Source organism: Mytilus galloprovincialis, chromosome 10, assembly GCF_965363235.1.
Source record: "Mytilus galloprovincialis chromosome 10, xbMytGall1.hap1.1, whole genome shotgun sequence".
Taxonomy (NCBI): domain Eukaryota; kingdom Metazoa; phylum Mollusca; class Bivalvia; order Mytilida; family Mytilidae; genus Mytilus; species Mytilus galloprovincialis.
In genome coordinates, this window is record NC_134847.1 from 35,619,940 (window position 1) to 35,640,101 (window position 20,162).

At 32.5% G+C, this 20,162-nt stretch overlaps 2 protein-coding genes across 4 annotated transcripts in view; both read right to left on the minus strand.

Annotated features, from left to right (window-relative positions):
• Nucleotides 1-782: 782 nt before the first annotated feature.
• LOC143047465 (uncharacterized) overlaps nucleotides 783-20,162 on the minus strand; it is a 51,235-nt gene continuing 31,855 nt past the window's right edge. Inside the window, exons 1-3 of one of the 3 annotated variants that reach the window (XM_076220523.1) lie at nucleotides 5,067-5,136; nucleotides 3,607-3,640; nucleotides 783-3,238 (exon numbers count right to left, since the gene is read on the minus strand). In XM_076220523.1, coding sequence (XP_076076638.1) covers nucleotides 1,561-3,234 — 1,674 coding nt within the window. In that variant the 5' untranslated portion in view covers nucleotides 3,235-3,238; nucleotides 3,607-3,640; nucleotides 5,067-5,136 and the 3' untranslated portion in view covers nucleotides 783-1,560. Of the gene's footprint in view, nucleotides 3,239-3,606; nucleotides 3,641-5,066; nucleotides 5,137-20,162 lie in introns of those variants that run through there. The other 2 variants (XM_076220521.1, XM_076220522.1) reach the window with 2 other exon arrangements.
• LOC143048791 (uncharacterized) lies at nucleotides 10,957-12,332 on the minus strand. The gene is made up of 2 exons (XM_076222663.1): nucleotides 11,648-12,332; nucleotides 10,957-11,121 (listed from the first exon to the last, which is right to left on the minus strand). The coding sequence occupies exons 1-2, from the start codon at nucleotides 12,330-12,332 to the stop codon at nucleotides 11,102-11,104; spliced, it is 705 nt and encodes a 234-aa protein (XP_076078778.1). The 3' UTR covers nucleotides 10,957-11,101.

Here is a 20,162-nt window from a genome sequence, read left to right on the forward strand (position 1 = left end):
AACCACGTTAACAAATTGACATTCACATGACGTCGCCTTATTGACAATCATACCACATCTCACTATTGACCATAATACGACATCTCCTCATTGAAAAACATACCACATCTTTTTATTGAAAATCTTACCAAGTTTCAGCATTGACATTCATATCATGTCACCTTATTAACAATCATTCTGCATCTCAATATTGAAAACAAAAGTAATCTTCTTATTGACAATCATACTACATCTCTTTATGGAAAATCATATCACATTTTCTTATAGACATTCATATCACATCTCATTATTGACAATCATACGACATTTTCTAATAGACTAATAGACAATCATACCACAACTTTCTATTGACAATCATACCACCTCTTCTCTTTGAAACTCATAGTACGTCGTCTTATTGACGAATCTCCTTATTGATAATCATGACCGAATATCCTTATTGACAATCAGGACCGAATCTCCTTATTCATGTTATTGACAACCAGGACCGAATCTACTTATTGACAATCATGTCCAAATCTCCTTATTGACAATCATGACCGAATTTCCTTATTGACAATCATGATCAAATCTCCATATTGACAATCATGTCCAAATCTCCTTATTGATAACCATGACCGAATTTCCTTATTGACAATCATGATCGAATCTCCCTATTGACAATCATGACCGAATTTCCTTATTTACAATCATGACCGAATCTCGTTATTGACAATAATGTCTAAAGCTCCTTATTGATAATCAATACTGAATTTCCTTATTGACAATCATGTCCGAATCTCTTTATTGATAATCACAAAAACGTATTTAATGCGTATTAATTATTTTTCTTATTTTTACATTGCCTAACTGTCTCATATACGTTCTACCAACATCTTTTTTATCTTCCTTATGGCCAAATATGTCCAAATCTCCTTATTGACAATCATGCCCGAATCTCCTTATTGACAATCATGTCCGAATCCTCTCATTGGTAATCATGACCGAAGCTCCGTATTGACAATAATGACCGAAAATCCTTCTTGATATCATACAACGCAGTTGTGTATTGATTAGTTTTATTATTTTGTCATTTCTAACTGCCTATACGTAATACCAACATCTTCTTTACTTAAATTGAAACTCATGTTAATTTTGTCATTAGGTTGTTGTCTCGTATATATATGTGTGACGCATTTCACACACATTTTCTATTATTCATATGGAACTGTCCTTAGATCAACTTTGTAGATGAGTTGCTGCCTCATAACTGGTATTTGTGGTTTATCTATACCAACGAAATCCACAAAAACTTGTACCCCACGAATAATAATGAATCCTTAGAAGTTTAATTTTTCTGTATAATCTCGATAAGATGTCGTTGAGTCTCGGGTCCAATACAGCTAATCTCAAATCTATAACAGGGCCAAACCAGAAATTGTCAGTTAATAACGCTATAAAATAATTTTAAACAGATTTTAATTAGATCACAAAAATTTATATAATTCAATTAAAATAATGTTTGTAATCGAGATCAAGAAAATGTTGAATAAGGTTGAAAAAGTCACCCTTCATGTCTTATTATTTAACATCATACAGAAAGGCTTCATTGGATGAATTTGCAACTAACAATGCATTGGTAGATGTGTCATAATGCAGAGCCTTTGGGAAGTTCAGTCCATCGTCACTTGATAAGAGTTGTCTGTATTGTTGTCCATCAGCAGAGATAACAACCACATTGCAAGTATAATATCCCACTACATACACGTTACCATCATTGTCTACAGAGACACATTGTAGATAGCGCATAACACTTTTATCACAGAACGTCCACAGTATGTGACCATGGTAATCACAGCAGGTTACGCTGTCAGTGTAATCTGTGTAGAACAATTTGTCACCGAATGTTGTAACGTACGCCAAACCTGAAAGTTCGGTATTGTTAACATTGGTAATTGTTTCGTCATTCAGACTGATCATCTGTATTCCTTTCGCTGCGGCACAATATATGAAATGTCCATCTTTGTATGCTACTCCACCATTATATGAATCAACTTTTATTGATTTCGTCTTTGATTTCTTCTTTAAGTCGATTATATTAATCTGATTTGATTCACCGGAAGTTACAGCAATAGAATCATCACCAACAAATACAACACCAAACGTTCGACCAATGTTCTTTATCTCAAAATCGTTTGATCCGTCAGACTTTAGTACTATTAATTTATTGTCATAATAAGAGGAGAATACCATCCTACAATCAGGAAGCAGTGAACAACCAAAGACACCTGACAACTTTGTATTGATACGTTTATGTAATGTCAGAGTCAGGTTATCGATATTTTTGGTTGGAAGAGCTACCATAATTTGGGCTTGTCTGTCCTTCCTTTTCTGAACGGAAAAATCACATGGATCAGAGTTGACATTAATTTCTCCAAACTTCTGCACGTTGGCTGGTATTTTCTGTAAAGACTTATTAATCTGACATGAAATATTGACTTGATGTGTGGAGTCACTCGTAGTAATCGATTGAATATACTTTTCGTCACCTACAATATATTTTTCGATATCTTTCATGGTTAAAAATGTTTGAAGTTCGGACGCATGTTGTTTAATAGTGGCAAAGTTTTCTTGTACTTGAGTCATCTCTATTTCCTTTTTCTTCAGAGTAGTCAGCAAGTTTTCTATTTTGCTTTTTTCGTGTTGTTCAACTCTCAGTAATTCTTTAATTAAGTCATCCTGAAGTTTATCAAGGTGGTGATTTACTTGTATCCTGGTTTGTTTTATTTCTGCTTCAATTTCTCTTTTCTTGTTTTCTATAGATTTTAAATTTTCATTCCTGTTCGTGCTAAGTCGTTTAATATTCTCGACGACTTCCTGCAGGGTTTGTTCAATTTCATTTAATGCGTTTGAAGTTTTGACGTTTTTTATGAGTTCATTAATGTCAGTTAAGCCTTTACAATCGTTGTGAGATTTCACACATTTTTTACAGCATGGACAATCGTGTTTTGTACAGAACAACTCGTATTTCTCATTATGAAGTTTGCAGGTCTGAGAGATTTGCAGGACTTCGGTGGGTAAGTTTTTGTATTCGGCGATAGAAACGGTTTCATGGCTTTTTGTTGCCTTGGAAACTGCGTGATGTTTCTTACACTCTTCACATAGTCCTTCGTCACATTCGGAACACCATACTACTGAAGGTTTGGTAATCTGAAGGTTTTCACAAACACCACAAACATTCCAATTGGTGGCCATAATCCTACAATAGATTGTATGCTCTTAGATTAAAACTTTATCATACTATTCAAATCGTTATCTAAATAATGGTCATTTAACTGACAGATTCTAGAGTAACATTAACTTACCACCAAAACATGCAAATAAAAAATATTAGTATTATAAGCGTGTTCAAGTCGAGCGCAATTAAATTAAATCAAAACAGAAAATTGTAGGACCTATAATATGATACATAAGGATTACCAGCCCATAACTGAATGTATATTTGAAAAAAAGGATACGCTACGGTTATGAAGCCTCGCAACAGATTGTCTATAGACCCCCATAATTGATGCTACATGTATTTAATTTCCCCATGTCTGTCGAATTTGGCTGTATATTTATACATACCGCACGTTTTTCACCTGAACATGGCTTTGACATCCTGCGGGGAGAAATATAGATGACAATATCAATATATAAAACAGTTGGTGCAAGTCTAAACCACCATACCTGAATTTTGACGTAATAATCGTGGTTCATTGTGGCGGATATGAAACTTAGAGTTTTTTTTTTTGTTTTTTTTTTTTAGAAAAACTGTATTGAAATTTAGAAAAAAACAAAAAAATAAACGTATTGCATACATAAAGACACTGAAATATTGAAATGTCTCCCCTTCTTAATTATATACCTGTACTTATTGTTAATTTTTTTCGTTGGACATGCACGAAGTATTTGCCACCGGAGAATATCGGCAATCAAAAATCAATTTATAATGCATGTATATAGTTTTTGACAATTAAAACATATTGTACTGATCAACTGTGTGTACATGTACTTAGTAAACACGAACATAAAAAAATGTTAAAATATAGGCCACATTGGTACATGTAAATATAGTAAATCATGTAATGTTTCCCAAATAAATTAAGAAACATTATAGACCATTATAGTAATTAAAGTAATTGTAGACTTGTCAGTTGAAGTGTGTATTTGTGTTAATTGTGACTGTATGAAACAAAGACACAATGATACATTTCTAAATACGTCTTACATGTATAAATAGAATATTTCTTTGGAAAAGAAAGATAAATGGTCGCATGATTAAATGTTTGTAAACTAGGGGAGATAATTTGAATTATTAATAGAATGTACTAGATAAATGATTCCTCGTGTAAATATACACCAATGCACCTGGTTTCCTTTTATATTCGCATCCCGATTTTATGAAACTTTATTTATCAAAAGATTTTAAAAAAGCTTTTTTTTAAGCAAACCAGTATTGAAATTCAAAATATATTAAAGACACATATTTCGTATATAACATGTATAACACTGAAATACTGGAATGTCTCACATTCTAAATTACATACTTGTATTTGTTGTAATTTTTTTCCCGTTGGACATGTACAAAATATTTGCAGGACGATATAGGCAACCACAAATCAATTGATAGTGCATGACGTATAGTTTGTGTAATTAAAACATATTATACTGCTCAACTGTGTTTACTTAGTAAACATGTACACGGTAAATACATTCAACGATCGATATATTGTTCTTGTGTTATAACAAAAATTCATAAAGAAAAAATTACTAAAAACAAAAACAAAAAAAGACAGACCTCCATACAATTTGAAACTCGAAGGGAACATAAACAAATGTTAAAATAGGTAAACAAAGTAAAACAATCAACGTGTTCGAACATATTCAATAAAAGAACTGAATCGAAAGTTGATCAAAACAAAATAAAAAAATATTATGGAAATTAAACTAGTAATTCTATATTATTGAGCTGTAGTATGTTTGTGTGGATGTCTCTATACATTGTGGCTGTCTAATACAAAGAAACAATGATACAAGTGACATACCTAAATCAGTCTTAAAAATAGAACATTCCTTTGGAAAGGAAGGTAGATGGTCACATGATTAAGTGTGTGTACGCAATGGGAGATAATTTGAATTGAAAATAGAACACAGATAAATGATTTGACATGTAAATATACATCAATGTACTTGGTTTCCTTTTATATTCGTATCATGCAACTAAATTTATCACATGATTTTAAAAAGCCTTTTATATTGATAACATGTAAGTACATTTTACATATTAATTAACGTTCTCATAGGCGGATCCAGGGGGGGGGGGCTGGCGGGCCCGAGCCCCACCTTTCGTGGGACAAATTTGGTTGATTATATAGAGAATCACCGAAGCATGACTGGAGCGGGCCCCACCTTAGGTCAGTCAGCGCCCCCCCCCCCCTTCCCCCTTAGGAAAAGTTCAGGATCTGCCACAATTTTAATCCATTATCCTTTTTTTTTAGTTTTTAGACCCACTACTTCATATTCTTTATATTTCTGCAGACTTTTTTTTCGTTTTTTTTTAAGTTCTTCAGTTCTTATCTCTTCAGTTTTTAATCCATTTTCCTTGTTTTTCTAGTTTTTAGGCCCACTACTTCCTATTCTTTATATTTCTGCAGACATTTTTTTTTTTCGTTTTTTGAGGCTCCTATTACCTTAGCTGTATTTGAAGAGCTACCATAATCTGGGTTTGTCTGTCCTTCCGTTTTCGAATGGAAAAATCAAATGGTTCAGAACTGCAATTAATTTCCTAAAATTTCTTTACGTTGGATGCTATTTGATGTAAAGACTTGTTAATCTGGAATGAAATACTGACTTGATTAGTGGAGTCGCTTGTGGCAATCGATTGAATGAATTTTTCCTCGCCTGTAAATTTTTTTTCGATATCTTTCATTGTTAAAAATGTTTGAAGTTCGGACGCATGCTGTTTAATACTGGCAACATTTTCTTGTACTTCGACGATCTCTTTTTCCTTCTTTTTCAGAGTAATTTTTCTATTTTGCATTTGTCGTGTTGTCCAACTATCAATAATTCTTTAATCATGTCATCCTGACGTGTATCAAGGTGGTGATTTACTTGTATCCTAGTTTGTTTTATTTTTGCTCCAATTTCTCTTTTCTTGTTTTCTATAGATTTCAAATTTTCATTCCTGTGCGTGCAGAGTCGTTCAATATTCTCGACGACGTCCTGCAGGGTTTGTTTGAATTCGTAAAAGGCATTTGAAGTTTTGACGTTTTTTATGAGTTCATTAATGTCGATTAAACCTTTACAATCGTTTTGAGATTTCAGACATTTCTTACAGCATGGACACTCGTGTTTTGTACAGAAAAGTTCGTATTTCTCATTATGAAGTTTGCAGATCTGGGCGATTTGCAGGACTTCGGTAGGTACCGTTTTGTATTCGGCGATAGAAACGGTTTCGTGGCTTTTTGTTGCCCTGGAAACAGCGTGATGAGTCTTACACTCTTTACAAAGTCCTTCGTCACATTCGGAACACCATACTACAAATGTTTAGTAATATGAAGATTGTCACGCACACCACAGATACTCCAATTGGTAGCCATAATTCTACAACAGATTGCATGCACTGCAATGAATGCTGTATTATATTCAGAAATGTATCGCCAACTTTACTGTCATAATTCAATTTATCTTAAAGGTTGCATTTCTGTAAATATTGACAATGCAATTTCCCATAGGAACTCCTTTTACGGCTAAAACAGTACCACTTTTACTATAAATAAAATTGAATTCTTAAACAAATTGAAAACTGTACCTATACGCCTTATTTTAGGTCCAGAAGTTTAGTATTCATATTGTCGTCTTAGAACAATGTAGAAAGTCTTACTGATTGAAATACTACAATAGGGAACAATTTGAAAATGATTGAGTAGTGTCAACCCTGTCATTATGATCCGTGTAAATAGCAAAATCCGAACTACGCCGTTTGTGGTGAGCCTGTCAGATGCGGAACTAATATAAAAATATATAAAACTAGAACACACCTGTGATATCGAGGGTCCGTGTCTGAATTAAAGTAAATAGCTATGCGTAAAGTCATGCCAATGATAAGACGCACAGTTTTCTGTGCTTTCAAAATCTTTCTCTTTGAACCTGTCAACCGGGAACTTATCAATTATTGCTAATATTAATTATTTGGAAAAAGAAAGGTCCTGGAATAGCTATATTTTAATGAACAGCATTGTCCTTTATTAGTTATAAATAAAGTTGAATTCTTAAACAAATGAAAAACGCCTTATTTTAGGTCCAGTATTTTAGTATTCGTACTGTCGTCTTAGAAAGTCTTACTGGTTAAAATACTACAATAGGGAACAATTTGACAATGATTGCTAAATTTAATAGTGTCAACCCTGTCATAATGACCTGTGTATATATCAAAATCCGAAATACGCCGTTTAGTGGTGCGCCTGTCAGATGCGGAACGTACAGATAAGGTGAATATACTAAATATGTATCGGTATCGGATTCGACCAGGAACTTGTTAATTATTGGCAATATTAATTATGTTGAAAACAAAAGGGTCTGGAGTTGTGTAATTTTAAATCAACACCATTGTCCTATATTGGCTATATATAAAATTGAATTCTTTGATTTGTCGTTTTTACCCCATGACGGCTGACAAATTGGACATCGTTATTTATGTATTATAGATATTCAATCCTGCCTCTGTCTCCAGTCCACATCTTACTGTATACCTATTTGTCAATTAAAGTTCACATTTTCTACCTCAAATGCACAATTTAGAATTCTTGTCACAACAGTATCATCTGTAACCATATATCAGAAACAATTTACCTAATAAATATACTAGAAGTGTTCAAACAAAGCCATATTTGCAATAGTTGTATGTATGCAGATTCCAGTCTGAGATATAAACTCACTTAAAATGTTATAGAGATGACTGCTAACATCTGATTTTTGCATAACTTCCGAGCATAGTTATTCCTTTCTATATCAAGAACTTAAAAATCATAAAATCATAGCATTTACAAGTTAAATTATCTGTTTTATGACCCAGGGGGTAGGCAATTTTCTATTTCTTTTGCCCCTGGGGCCTCAAATTTCCTAAATTATTCTGCTTGATCTAGAAATTTGAAATATGTAGTACATATTCAGGATAGAGCCCACTATTGTCAGTTTTGTTGAGATATTTTTGTATTTCTAGCTTGCATTTTTTATGCCGTGGTGACAAATTTTTTTTTTAGATGTAACGGCTTACTTTTGGGTCATGGACAGGACACAAGCACCCCATAAATAATATTCAGGAAGGATCGGTGAGTTTCAATTACCGCGAAGAGTAAATATAAACACTTCTTAACCATTTAACTTACAAATATGCAATTATTATTAATTAATTTTGTATTCAGAACTATGCATACTGTAAAATGTGAATGTATGCTGAGTCATCATATCTAAGGCCCAAGATTCTATCAATCTTCATGAAATATTTATAAAACTTCATATTTGAGTTAATTTCTTTAAAATCTGTTAGATAAAGCAAATTAATGTGGTTAAAATCTGAATGTTCTCTTTTTTCATCCTATATAGGTTGCATTTCTGTAAATATTGACAATGCAATTTCCCATAGGAACTCCTTTTACGGCTAAAACTGTACCACTTTTACTATGAAGTTTTGAAAAAAATCTTATCCTTGAATTGAAAGTTCATGTGCACAACAATTTTTTTTAAATGTCAAAATATAGGGCTGTGCGGCATATTTTCAACATTCATATGACCTGAACTATTCAGACTATCTCGAATGAAGGGTTAGCACAGATTTCAATGTAAATAATATGCACATGTATATTTACTGGTAACATTCCTAAGGTATGTCTCTATGAGATGGAACACAGAGATCATAACTGGGAACCAGTATGTAAACAAAATTAATTTTCTATAAATATTCTAAATCTCCTAAAAAAAAGGCGTGGTTTGAGAAACAGCTGTATTTACAAAGTGCAACCTAGCTCTTTGACATTAATATTTAGTTCAAGTTACATTTAAATTCAATATAATTTTTACAGGCTCTTGTTCAGAAAGTGACACAAATATTATACTACTAAGACGTCTTGTCCTACTAACGCTTCTGACTCCGAGTCAATAACTCTATTTGTGTCGCATGCGAATTAGCAGCAAATATCAGTTTTTAGAGTATTTGTGCTCATGCGCAAAAGTTATTCACGGTGGCCACACTCATCTGTTTTTATCACTGCTTACTTGTCGTACTTTGAATATAATTAGTATACGAGCAATTATAGTTTTAAAACATATGTATGTTTAACTTGAAAACTTAGTCTATATTCCTTAAAAACTACAATAAATAATAATATAGTTTTTTTTAAATTAAGAAGATGTCTTTCTCGAAACACATTCGATTATTAAATTTGGAAGTTTTTTAAATATAGTTTTTTTTTATAATGAACAAATAAGATGTTGCTGAACCTTATTTCAAGAGTTTGTATGGTATAAGTACAACGTTAGATAAAAAAAGTTCCAATGTCCTCTGTGTTGCATTTTTTTTTTATCTTTCCAAGGTACAAAGACATTCGGTTATTGTCCTTATAAAAACGTTTTTTTATAAATATCTTAACGAAATGAATGCTTCAGTAGGGACTCTGTGGGATATTTTTCATAAGCAATAAATACACATAAAGTATATATTATTTGATTGTACCCCATAGTACAAATTTAATGAGGCATACATTTTTATATTCTTGTTTGACCTTTGACCTTAAGCATATGTATGATTTTCATGCAAGTGAATTTTTTTTCTGCCATATTTCTATTTTCTGAAAAATATGCTTTACTTTATTTTTATATGACTACATCATTACCGATCATGCATTAAATACGATGGAATATGGAATACCAACCGTAGTCTTATTGAGGATACTTCTTGTACACATGGTCTTGTTGAAACGATGAAAAAAATGATATACTTCAAAGAAATACTGACTTTCCAAAAACGCCAAAAGGATGTGAAAAACTGGGCATTTGCAAATAATATTTATTAGTTCATGTTTTGAGACGTGTATAATATGAATTATTATATATAAACAACTTCAACTGTGCATAACTTTCACCAAAATCATTTCTTGAATGGGAAGTAACTCTTTTCATTTTAATTCCATGAATGGTCCATGAAATCGTGAAATTGATTACATAAAATTATGAAGTAAATTATACATCTGAAATTGTTTTTTCAATCTATCTGTTTCCTATAACTGTAATGTTGGGCTTTTTATAGCCGACTATAAGTTATGGGTTTTTCTTCATTGTTGAAGGACTTACGGTTGTCTATTATTTTTACATCCACTTCATTTGGACTTTGGTGGATAGCTCCATATTTTTATATAACAATTTGGCAGGGTTATAAAAGATGCAATATCTTTATTAAGTTGGTATTATGGAGACAGAATACAAATTTATCTACTTAGAGAAGATACTATTAAACTCACTTTATTAAGGGAGCTACCATTTGATTTTTATGGGGGGGGGGGGGGGGGGCTAGGATGAAATTTGACAAAAAATAGGCAGGACAGGAATTTTGAGGAAAAAAAAAGGCAGGATGAGCATCTTGGCAAAAATAAAAGGCAGGATGACAATTTGGGTAAAAAAAAGTCAGGATAAACTAGTAAAAAAAAGTCAGGATAAACTAGTAAAAAAAAGGCAGGACCGAATAGAGTAAAAAATAAAAAGGTAGGACAGAGATTACAACTAAAAAAAAAAGCAGGACAAAATTTTTCATCCTAGCCCCCCCCCCCCCCCCATAAAAATCAAATGGTAGCTCCCTAAGTAACATATGGAGAACAATTCTCAATATAAGTGTACCGGGTATACGAATGGATAAACAACTAAAAACAAACAACCAAGGTCAAACATAGAGACTTCTTCAACTAATATTAGGTGATTTGAATGAATGAGTTTATTGACTCTGGAAGCTTAAGATCACATTTACTCATATTGTTTGAGTTTACACCTTGTCTAAAATCACTAGCAGATTCCTCTTCTCGCTCGTTCACTTTTATTCCTCACTTCTGTTTTCTACAAATAAAATTGTAATACTCGATTAAGATTAACATATTTCTGTCGTCATTTTCAATTATTTGTCAAGCCGAAGAATATCTATCTAATATATATTTGTTTTTCATTGATCGCTGTATTTCGTGACACGTTTGAGATTATGACATAATATTCATCAGGTACAATCTAGTTAAAAGTGCGATTACCAATATATATGCAGGTCTGAAAATGATGCGGTGTTTAACGAACAGTGGCAACTATTACAAATATATATACAAAAAACATAAACATGGATATGAAACCTGCGGTGTACTCGATAAACACGACACACTAAGTTTGATTTATATAGTGCTAGATGAATTACACCTAATCCTGTAATTGGTCCGTCTCTTAATATTCGTTAACCTGGCAGCGAAGCAGCAAAAACCAATGTTAAAGTCGTAATGTTTTTTTACAAGTATTTGTTTAGATTTAATTTTATTTTTGAAATTTGAATTTCCAAAAAATGTTTTAAACATTTTAAACGAAAAACAAAATATATATTTACCTCTACTTTCACAGTTGTTCGTTGTCATGGAAATCAGAGTCAATAAGTTTGTTTTCAACTGATTAATTGTTACAGTTTGTCTTTGGTATTTGGTGACTCGGAAATATTTTATGTCTGCTTTTTGTTCCAAAACATAGTTCCTGAAATTGATTTGAGTTTTTAACGCATTACGTTTAGCTGTTTGTGTCTTTAATTTCTTTAACTTAGCATTTACAACACCCTTTTTATCCCAAAAGCCAAGTTTCACAATTTCCTGCGTCAAAGACTCTTTTCTTTCCTTTGATTTTGCTGCCAAAGCTTTGGTTCTGTTTTCCTTATCGATGCTGATTTGTCGCAATTTTGAATCGAGATCTTGTATTCTTAGTTTTTCAGTTTCTTTCATACTTTTCAAATTTTTTTTGGACCATGAAATTAGTTCCTCGACTTTTTCGTCATCTTTTTGTTGCAACCAGTTGTCTGTCCGATTCATGTTGTACATAATATGTGCCTCATTTGCTATCTTACTTGCGTTAGGTCGGTGTCTCAGTAACCAGTCTAACTGACCAAACACCCTCTCTGGCAATTTATTGTGGGGCAAAACTGATGAAAATTGCGCACGGTCAGTTTCGTGGTTTCCGGAAAATTGCCCATCTTCTAAATGGTCAGCAACCTTATCTTTCAAAGCCTTACAAACAGATGAGCACATTTCAACAAGAAGAGCTGCGCAGGGCGCATCATTTTCGCTATGCACCAAAGAAGCCCAAACATCATCTTTTTTTATGGCGATATCTGGGAAAGGTACATACTCTCCTGTCAATAGTTCCTGTGTACGTTCAAGGTCAACAGATACGTTCTCAAGATAAGTGACCAAAGTTTGGTATCGTTGGTTCATATCAAAGATATGGGTAGATTTGTTCTCTAGAATTTTCAATAGAGGAGTAGTTATAAATTTGTTGAATATACCAAGTGCACGAAATTCTGTAATTATTTCTGGGACTTTGATGGATTTCAGAACAGCTCTCAACAAACCGTTTAACTTGGATACATGTCCTTCAGACTTGACTTCTGTCAAAAATTTATGAATGTACTCTCGTAAATGAAAAGCTGTACCACCATTATGAAAAACAATATTAAAACGATTTCCGTGAAATGGTTTGATATCTACAGTTTTTATATCATTACGATTCAGATAAGTTTTGAATTCAAGAGATGTGCCGCATTTTTCATCACCACCAACTGCGAAAGCCTTGCAAACGCATCTTAAAGCTCTAAGAATATCGGCCTCACCTGCTTTTTCATGACTGAAATCGCTATCAAAATCTTCGATATTTTTGGTTTGCATGAACACTTTGTTTATAACATCTGCAATATTAACTGTTAGATGTAGACCACAGAAAAAGTTGTACATACGCGATAGAATATCTTTTTCAACATCAGGCAAATCATCGTACTTTTCTACATGTTCCTTCAAAAGTTTCTCTCGGTAGTCCTTTAAAAGCTGGTTAAAAACTATCTCTGTAGCAGCTCTATCAGACATTGTATATTTAATGTTTTTTAGTATATTAAATGATGTGGATGTTTGTAAGTTCTGATCGACTAGACACTTAATCCTGGTTTCAATGTCATTAAGAATACTTTTTAAAGTATCTAATTGTGTCTGGGCAGCTTTGTTTGACATCTGCTTTAGGCCGAGTAGAAAAGGAGTCTTATTCTGATCCGTTGTAATGAAAGAAGAAAATGTTTCTCCAAACTTTCGAGTTTCGTCGGTGTACAATGTCTGATTAGCAGCTGCTGTACAAATTTCTGCAGTCTGTACTTGAGAGCAAATGTAATTATGCAATTTCCAAGAGGTATAACTCGTACCTCAGAAATTACAAAGTGGAATATTTTGAAACTTTGAAGGAATATATACGAGATGTCGTTAGGTCGACCCGGTCACATTTTACATCATAATTATATAAAGGAAACCAATCTTTTTCTGAGTAGGTATCAGACAGAGTATATGTAGTATATACATGTACTAGTCAACAAAAGAAACGATACAAGGCAATGTTTTTCCTTTTATAATGAAATTGGATACACTGTACAAAGGTAAATAACAAAATATGTAGCCCCCCTTTCCTTCTTTAAAAAAAAGTTAAACGGGGTGTATCATTTTTATTCTTCACGGAATTATTCAATTATTATTATAGAATATTCATCAGGAAATTAGCTTTGATAAAGTTTTCAAAAGGATGTTTGTGATAGGAAGTAAATATTCGCAGATATTATTACTGTGCAGTTTAAACACATGTTAAGATTTAATTGATACACAGGTTATTAAAATCTTTACAACTAATTTCCTAATGCATGTAGAACAAAACTTTGGTTAGCTTGCTTGCTTTGTTTGTATATTGTACAATCATTAGGATAACACCAAATTAAATTCAAATATGAAATATAGAGGTTAAACTTTGCTTGTCATTCCTATATAAATTGTTTAAAGATGTCAATCGTATTTACAAAGCTTGTATAAACAATTATACAAACAAAGCAAGCAAGCCAACCAAAGTTTTACTTTGCAAGCATTAGGAAATCAGCTGTAAATCACCTTTGTGTGTTGATCCGATACCCGCATTTAAAGTCAAATTGTCAACCTCAGTGTCGAGTATATACACTTTCGTAACACGTCAATTAATTTTTCGAAGTCGTTTACTATATTACTAATATAACTTATGGTATAAGTTTTATAAAATTCTGGCACAGAGTATACAAATGATAGCGCTGACTATGCGATTTTCCAATAAATAATTCTAAATGGCATGTATTCGTATACATTGTATCTCTTTTATAAATAGATGATCAGAACTGCTTTTTGAACTATATTGTCCAATACATTGCTGATGTAAACCTATGCCATAAGTTTTATAAAAATTTGGCAAGAATTGTAGACGTGCGGACGGAAGGATGCGCGGTATTAAAAAACGCCCGATATTTCTATGTCCAAACAACGCATTATGCAGAAACATAAAGACAAAACTACACACAAATCGAAGCGACATTAGTTAATAAAGTAAAGCATCCAACGTGTTTTAACATATCTCATAAAAGAACCGAAACAAAAGTTGATCAAAATAAAATAGGGGGGAATCCTATTACATTTACATATACATGTACAATGTAGTTATATAAATAGTATGTGTGTTTGTGTGGATGTCTGTGTAAATTGTGACTGTATTATACGTAGTATACAGAGAAACAATGATACAAATGACATACCTATTTAAGTGTGGAAGGTAAATGGTGACATGATTTAATGTTCGTAAGCCAGGGGAGATAATTATTCAAATAAATAGAATTTAACGTTCATCTTGTAAAAATACACCAAGTGAAGAACGAATTATCATATAACTAATTAACCCTGGTTTCACTTTTATTATCATGATTATCGTATCATAATTTTATGTAACTTTATTAATCAGATGATTTTAAAAAGCCTTTTATATATTCATTAAATGCAAAATAACATCATATTAAACACGAACATGATAAACTAAAGATGAGGGTCCCTCATTTCTAAACACGATAGTTTTTAATCAATTTTCGTCTATGCTTTTTTTTTATGGTCCATTATTTCCTACCCTTTATACTTTACAGACAATTTTCCTTTTTTTTTCATTATTTTAGGCCATTTTCTACAAATTCATCCAATGTTTTTCTTCTCTTTCCAGTTACGAGTTACGGTAGTGGTATTCCGATATTTCAATATATTAATTCATGATGGGCATTTTTTTTTATTTGTGAGGGCAGCCCATGTTACCGTTACATAGGTGATTGGGGAATTGAAAACTGATTTCTTTTGGTTATCCTCCAACCGATAGTTCAACCCTTGTTAAAGAAGTCGTGCTGGTCCGAGACCACAATTGTCGTCCCTTGATTTTCGTTCACAAATATAGTCCTTAGTGTTGACAGTGGGTTACTTGCCATTAATTTTTATACCCATTCCAAATTTATTTCTCCATGTTTAATGCCTCAAATTGCAAGTAGGGGATGAAATTACATTGTAAACAAATTTGGGTCCAGAATTTTAAAGGAAAGTAGTGATTTGGTCCAGCTGAAAAAGGTTTAAAATAAGCACTTCGGAAGCTGTCAAAAGATTTCAAGACGCCCTAAACATAAAATTGTCCATATTTTGAGTTAGAGCAGATGAAGATTTCTATAATTTTGATATAATTTGTCCCAAAAGTAGTACAACACACTGTAAAAGTTTCTTTGAGAAAGCGCAGGTGGGATTTCTTTTATTTTCATTTATGTTCTAAAAGAAATGCACTACGAAATATTTGTGGTCTCGGACCTGCTTGTGGTTACGGGGGATTTATAATTACAAAGTCACGTGCGACTAAAATGGGAAGGTTAAAGCCGATACCTCATTTAGAGAAAGTATTCCGCTCACTTTACGTGAGGACAACAGTGTCCGTTGGTTGCCGGTTGCATGGCTTAATTTCTGTCCCAATTCTACATACACTCATTGTTCACTAGCAGTACGAATGTCTCGCCTTCCATCGATCCGAGCGACCCCTATGAAATAACAAACCTATTGTATTTTATTACTTCGCTCCTTTTGGAGTTCATATGATTTCCTTTGTTTACATTGATATGTCTCTACCTATTGGATTTACCAAACTGAACAATTCTGAACACCAGCAAACTACTTTCGACATACTCTCCAATGTTTCTATAAAAAAATTAAAGAAAGTATCAAAAGTCAAGACCAAACGGCCAAAAATGATAAATATTGTAGAAAGTTGAAATAAAAAATATAAAATGGTTGGAAATCTTTATTTTGATGAGGCAGTCAAAAAATACATGGTTGATCCTGCTTAAGTAGTTGCACTTGCTGCGTTGATATTTGCAAGTAAATGTGATAAGACAAAGAAGATCATAACCTAACTATTTTCTTTAGGTAAATACATCAAGTTTTTAATAGAAAACTATAACAAACCTAATTTAAGCACTTAGAGTTAAATTGTTAAAACACATGGATCCATCTCCTTTAAAGCCTGAAAATAAAGGTGTAAACTACAGATATTTATATTATCTTCAATGTCGCCAAAGTTTAAATTTCCTAAATCTATCAAGTAGTTATAAATTCAAATGAAACAAATGACCACTGAGGGAGACTTTTTACGTCTACGCATTTTTGAACTTTGCAAAAGTTCCATCAGTGACCAATGGAGACAAGTGGAGACCTTGTTGCAATACAACTACTAGTACAAATAATTATATTAGATTATCAGTTTGAATATGACGCATGCTAATTCTAACATACATAGTGCAACTAGATGTCGTATATTCACAAGTGATGAGGGTAAAATAACATTTTTGCAAAAGAGTTTTTGTTTTTTATTTAGTTTGGTTATACACACAATATTCTTCACAGGATGCAGTTGCAGACAAGACTTACTAACGGACGGTAGGACGTATGAAAGAGTGCCCAAATTGCTTTATACAGCACGCGATATAGATGTATATTTTTTTTCTTTTAGTAGTGAGGTTGCTCTCTGTCAGATTTGTGTTTCGTTGATTGTTTTATGCATCAATTGTTATTTACTTTTTCGTTTCATTTCTCATGTAGTAAATGCCGGATCTAAATAGCTTACTATTTTGTGGAAGGTTGTACGGTTAAAACGTACCTATATGCGTTATTATGTTTTATCCATTGAGTTAAACCTTCCAATTGAAAATCATAATGTGTCTATCTGTGTTGTAATGTTATACTATTGTTTCAGAAAAAGCAGAAAGTTTGGTGCTATTAAAACATTTAATCTCGCTGCAATTGTTTGCACCTGTTCTAAGTCAGGAATCTGATGTTCAGTGGTTGTCGTCTGTTTTTTGTGGTTCATAAGTGTTTATTTTTTCTCATTTTTACATGGATAAAACCGTTGGTTTTCCCGTTTGAATAGTTTTACACTATTATAGTCATTTTTTTATTGCTTGCTAATTGGCGTGAGCCCCGGCTCTGTGTTGAAGGCCCTATATTGACCTATAATGGTTTACTTTTATAAGTTGTGTCTTGGATGGAGAGTTATCTCATTGGCACTCATACCAGATCTTTCTATATCTATCTATAGTAATTTATACATTTTTCTATAGACTTTGGTAGATTGATGTCCTATTTGCAATCCCCCAAGTTATTCTCATTTTCACAGTTAAAAGGAAAGATCATAAATTGCTCAACACTTACTAGATGCCAAGATGAAACGATATTCGACCGTGAAAATTTGGTGTATATTTAAGGTAGCAAATAAAGGCAAAAGTAGTATACCGATGTTCAAACTCATAAATCCATGGACAAAAAACAAAATCGGGGTAACAAACTAAAACTGAGGGAAACGCATTAAATATAAGAGGGGAACAACGACACAACACTACAATGTAACACACACAGAAACGGACCAAGCAACAGACAAAGTCCCACGAGAATAACAAATATAACATCAAAACCAAATACATGAATTTGGGATAGACAAGTACCGTGTCACGTCTTATCGCAAATACATAGCGGGGATTGTCGATTGATCATATGAGGCTTTAAGCTGATATGTAGTCATTATAAGATCATGATGACTCTTTACTGTTTAAAAATATCGAATGTATATCATTGAATATAGAATTTACTTATCACCGAGTGTGTTTTTACATGAACAACATGACATATAGATATAGATTCTTACATTGATACGAGTGGATTACTGTAAACCAACTTATTTTCGCGGATACTTTATTTCGCGATTTACACTTTCTAGTCTACTTCGCGGCTATTTGTTTTCGCGATTTCCTAATTTACTTTATGTACTTAAATAAGTATAGATCCAAGTTTTACAAATTCTCGACGATTTAAATTCGCGATATTGTTCTACTCGCGAAAGTCGCGAAAATAAATCGCTCGCAAAAATAAATTGGTTTACAGTATCAGACTTATCCAATCGAGATAGATAAATTATCAATTTTAAAGTCCGAGCCTCGGCGAGATTGGATAAATCCGATAATCCACGAGTAACTATGTAAGAATCTGTTTCTCTAATGATTAAAAAATACATTTTCCTTTATTTGTTAACCAAAAAAACCCTTCGAGTGCCTGTCACATTGCACGAAGTTGTCAATTATATTAACACCTGTTATAGCATATTTTGATTCATACAGTTCGCTAAAAATGTCATGACCCTTAAAATCATCCAATGATCTTCTGAGATCACCAGCAACCACACGTTGGTTAAATTTTGTTATACAATGGGTCCGGAAAGGGATAAATTTCCATAGAATTAGAGAAATCAGGATATGCCTACACTTTTAGAGTTAGAATGTGGTTTCTCGGGTTCGTGTCTCTCTTTCATAAGATTTCTTTTTCATGTAATTGATGTTTTTGAATACTGGTGTTTGGCGTTTGGTCGTTAGTTGAAATGGTGTCGTCAGTTTGTCATCTATCAATTAGAATATTTCTTTGGTACCTTCCACCTTTCATTTTTGAAAAAAAATACTGCCTTTAATTGATAATTCATTATTAACAGACGTGTGGATTCATATGATGGTTAATATTTGCACAACAGGAAACGCTCACATTATCGACACACAATTCCTCGCTGTTATTGGAGTTCATAATTTTCCTTTGTTTACATTGATATTTCTCTACTTATTGGGTTGAACAGAAACGCTTACATTATCGACACAATATTCCTCGCCCCTTTTGGTGTTAATAAGATTTCTTTTGTGAACATTAATATGTCTCTAATTATTAGATTGAACGGAAACGTTTACATGATCAACAAAACATTTCTCGTCCCTTTATTAGTTCATAATATTTTCTATGTTTACATTGATATGTCTCTACTTATATGATTTACCAAATTGAACAATGCTGAACACCATCAAACCACTTTCAACGTACTCTACAATATTACTATAAAAAAATAATAAATATTGTAAAAGTTGAAATAAGAAATAAAACTTGATTTATGATTGGAGACATTTATTTTACTGAGACAGTAACAAACACAGAGGAGGTCCTGTTTAAGTAGTGGCACTTGTTGCGTTGTAAATGTGATAAGACAAAGAAGATCATAACCTAACTATTTTCTTTAGGTAAATACATCAAGTTTTTAATAGAAAACTGTAAAAAACATAATTTAAGCAAATAGAGTTAAAATTAAGTCTAAGGATTTTAATTAAAAAAAATTAAATGCAAACAAAAAGTAAATCATATTTTAACAATTTACAGAGTATTTGTATATAATCGTGTCAGCTACATATATAGTTTGTTATATCAAATTGCCCTTGGAACGTATTTTTGAAAAAAATATACGCACGGAATTAATAAAGTATTGTTTTCATTTTCTACCACTTGTCCATATATAAGTTCAATATCTTTAGAGTAAATGTTCACCAAAGTAAATGTGCGCTTTTATGCTGTTATTATTCACTGTAGGGTCCATTGTAATTAACTTCCTCGTAATGAAAAGAAGATCACAATACCAACAACAATAACCATCAAATTGGTAAA

Excerpts from the sequence above, each read along its gene's own strand:
- LOC143048791 (XM_076222663.1), bottom strand. The coding sequence starts at position 12,332 with ATGTGCTCATCTGTTTGTAAGGCTTTGAAAGATAAGGTTGCTGACCAT. Across the intron at positions 11,122-11,647 it reads GAACAACTGTGAAAGTAGAG|AAAACAGAAGTGAGGAATAA; the intron begins GTAAATATATAT and ends TTTTATTTGTAG.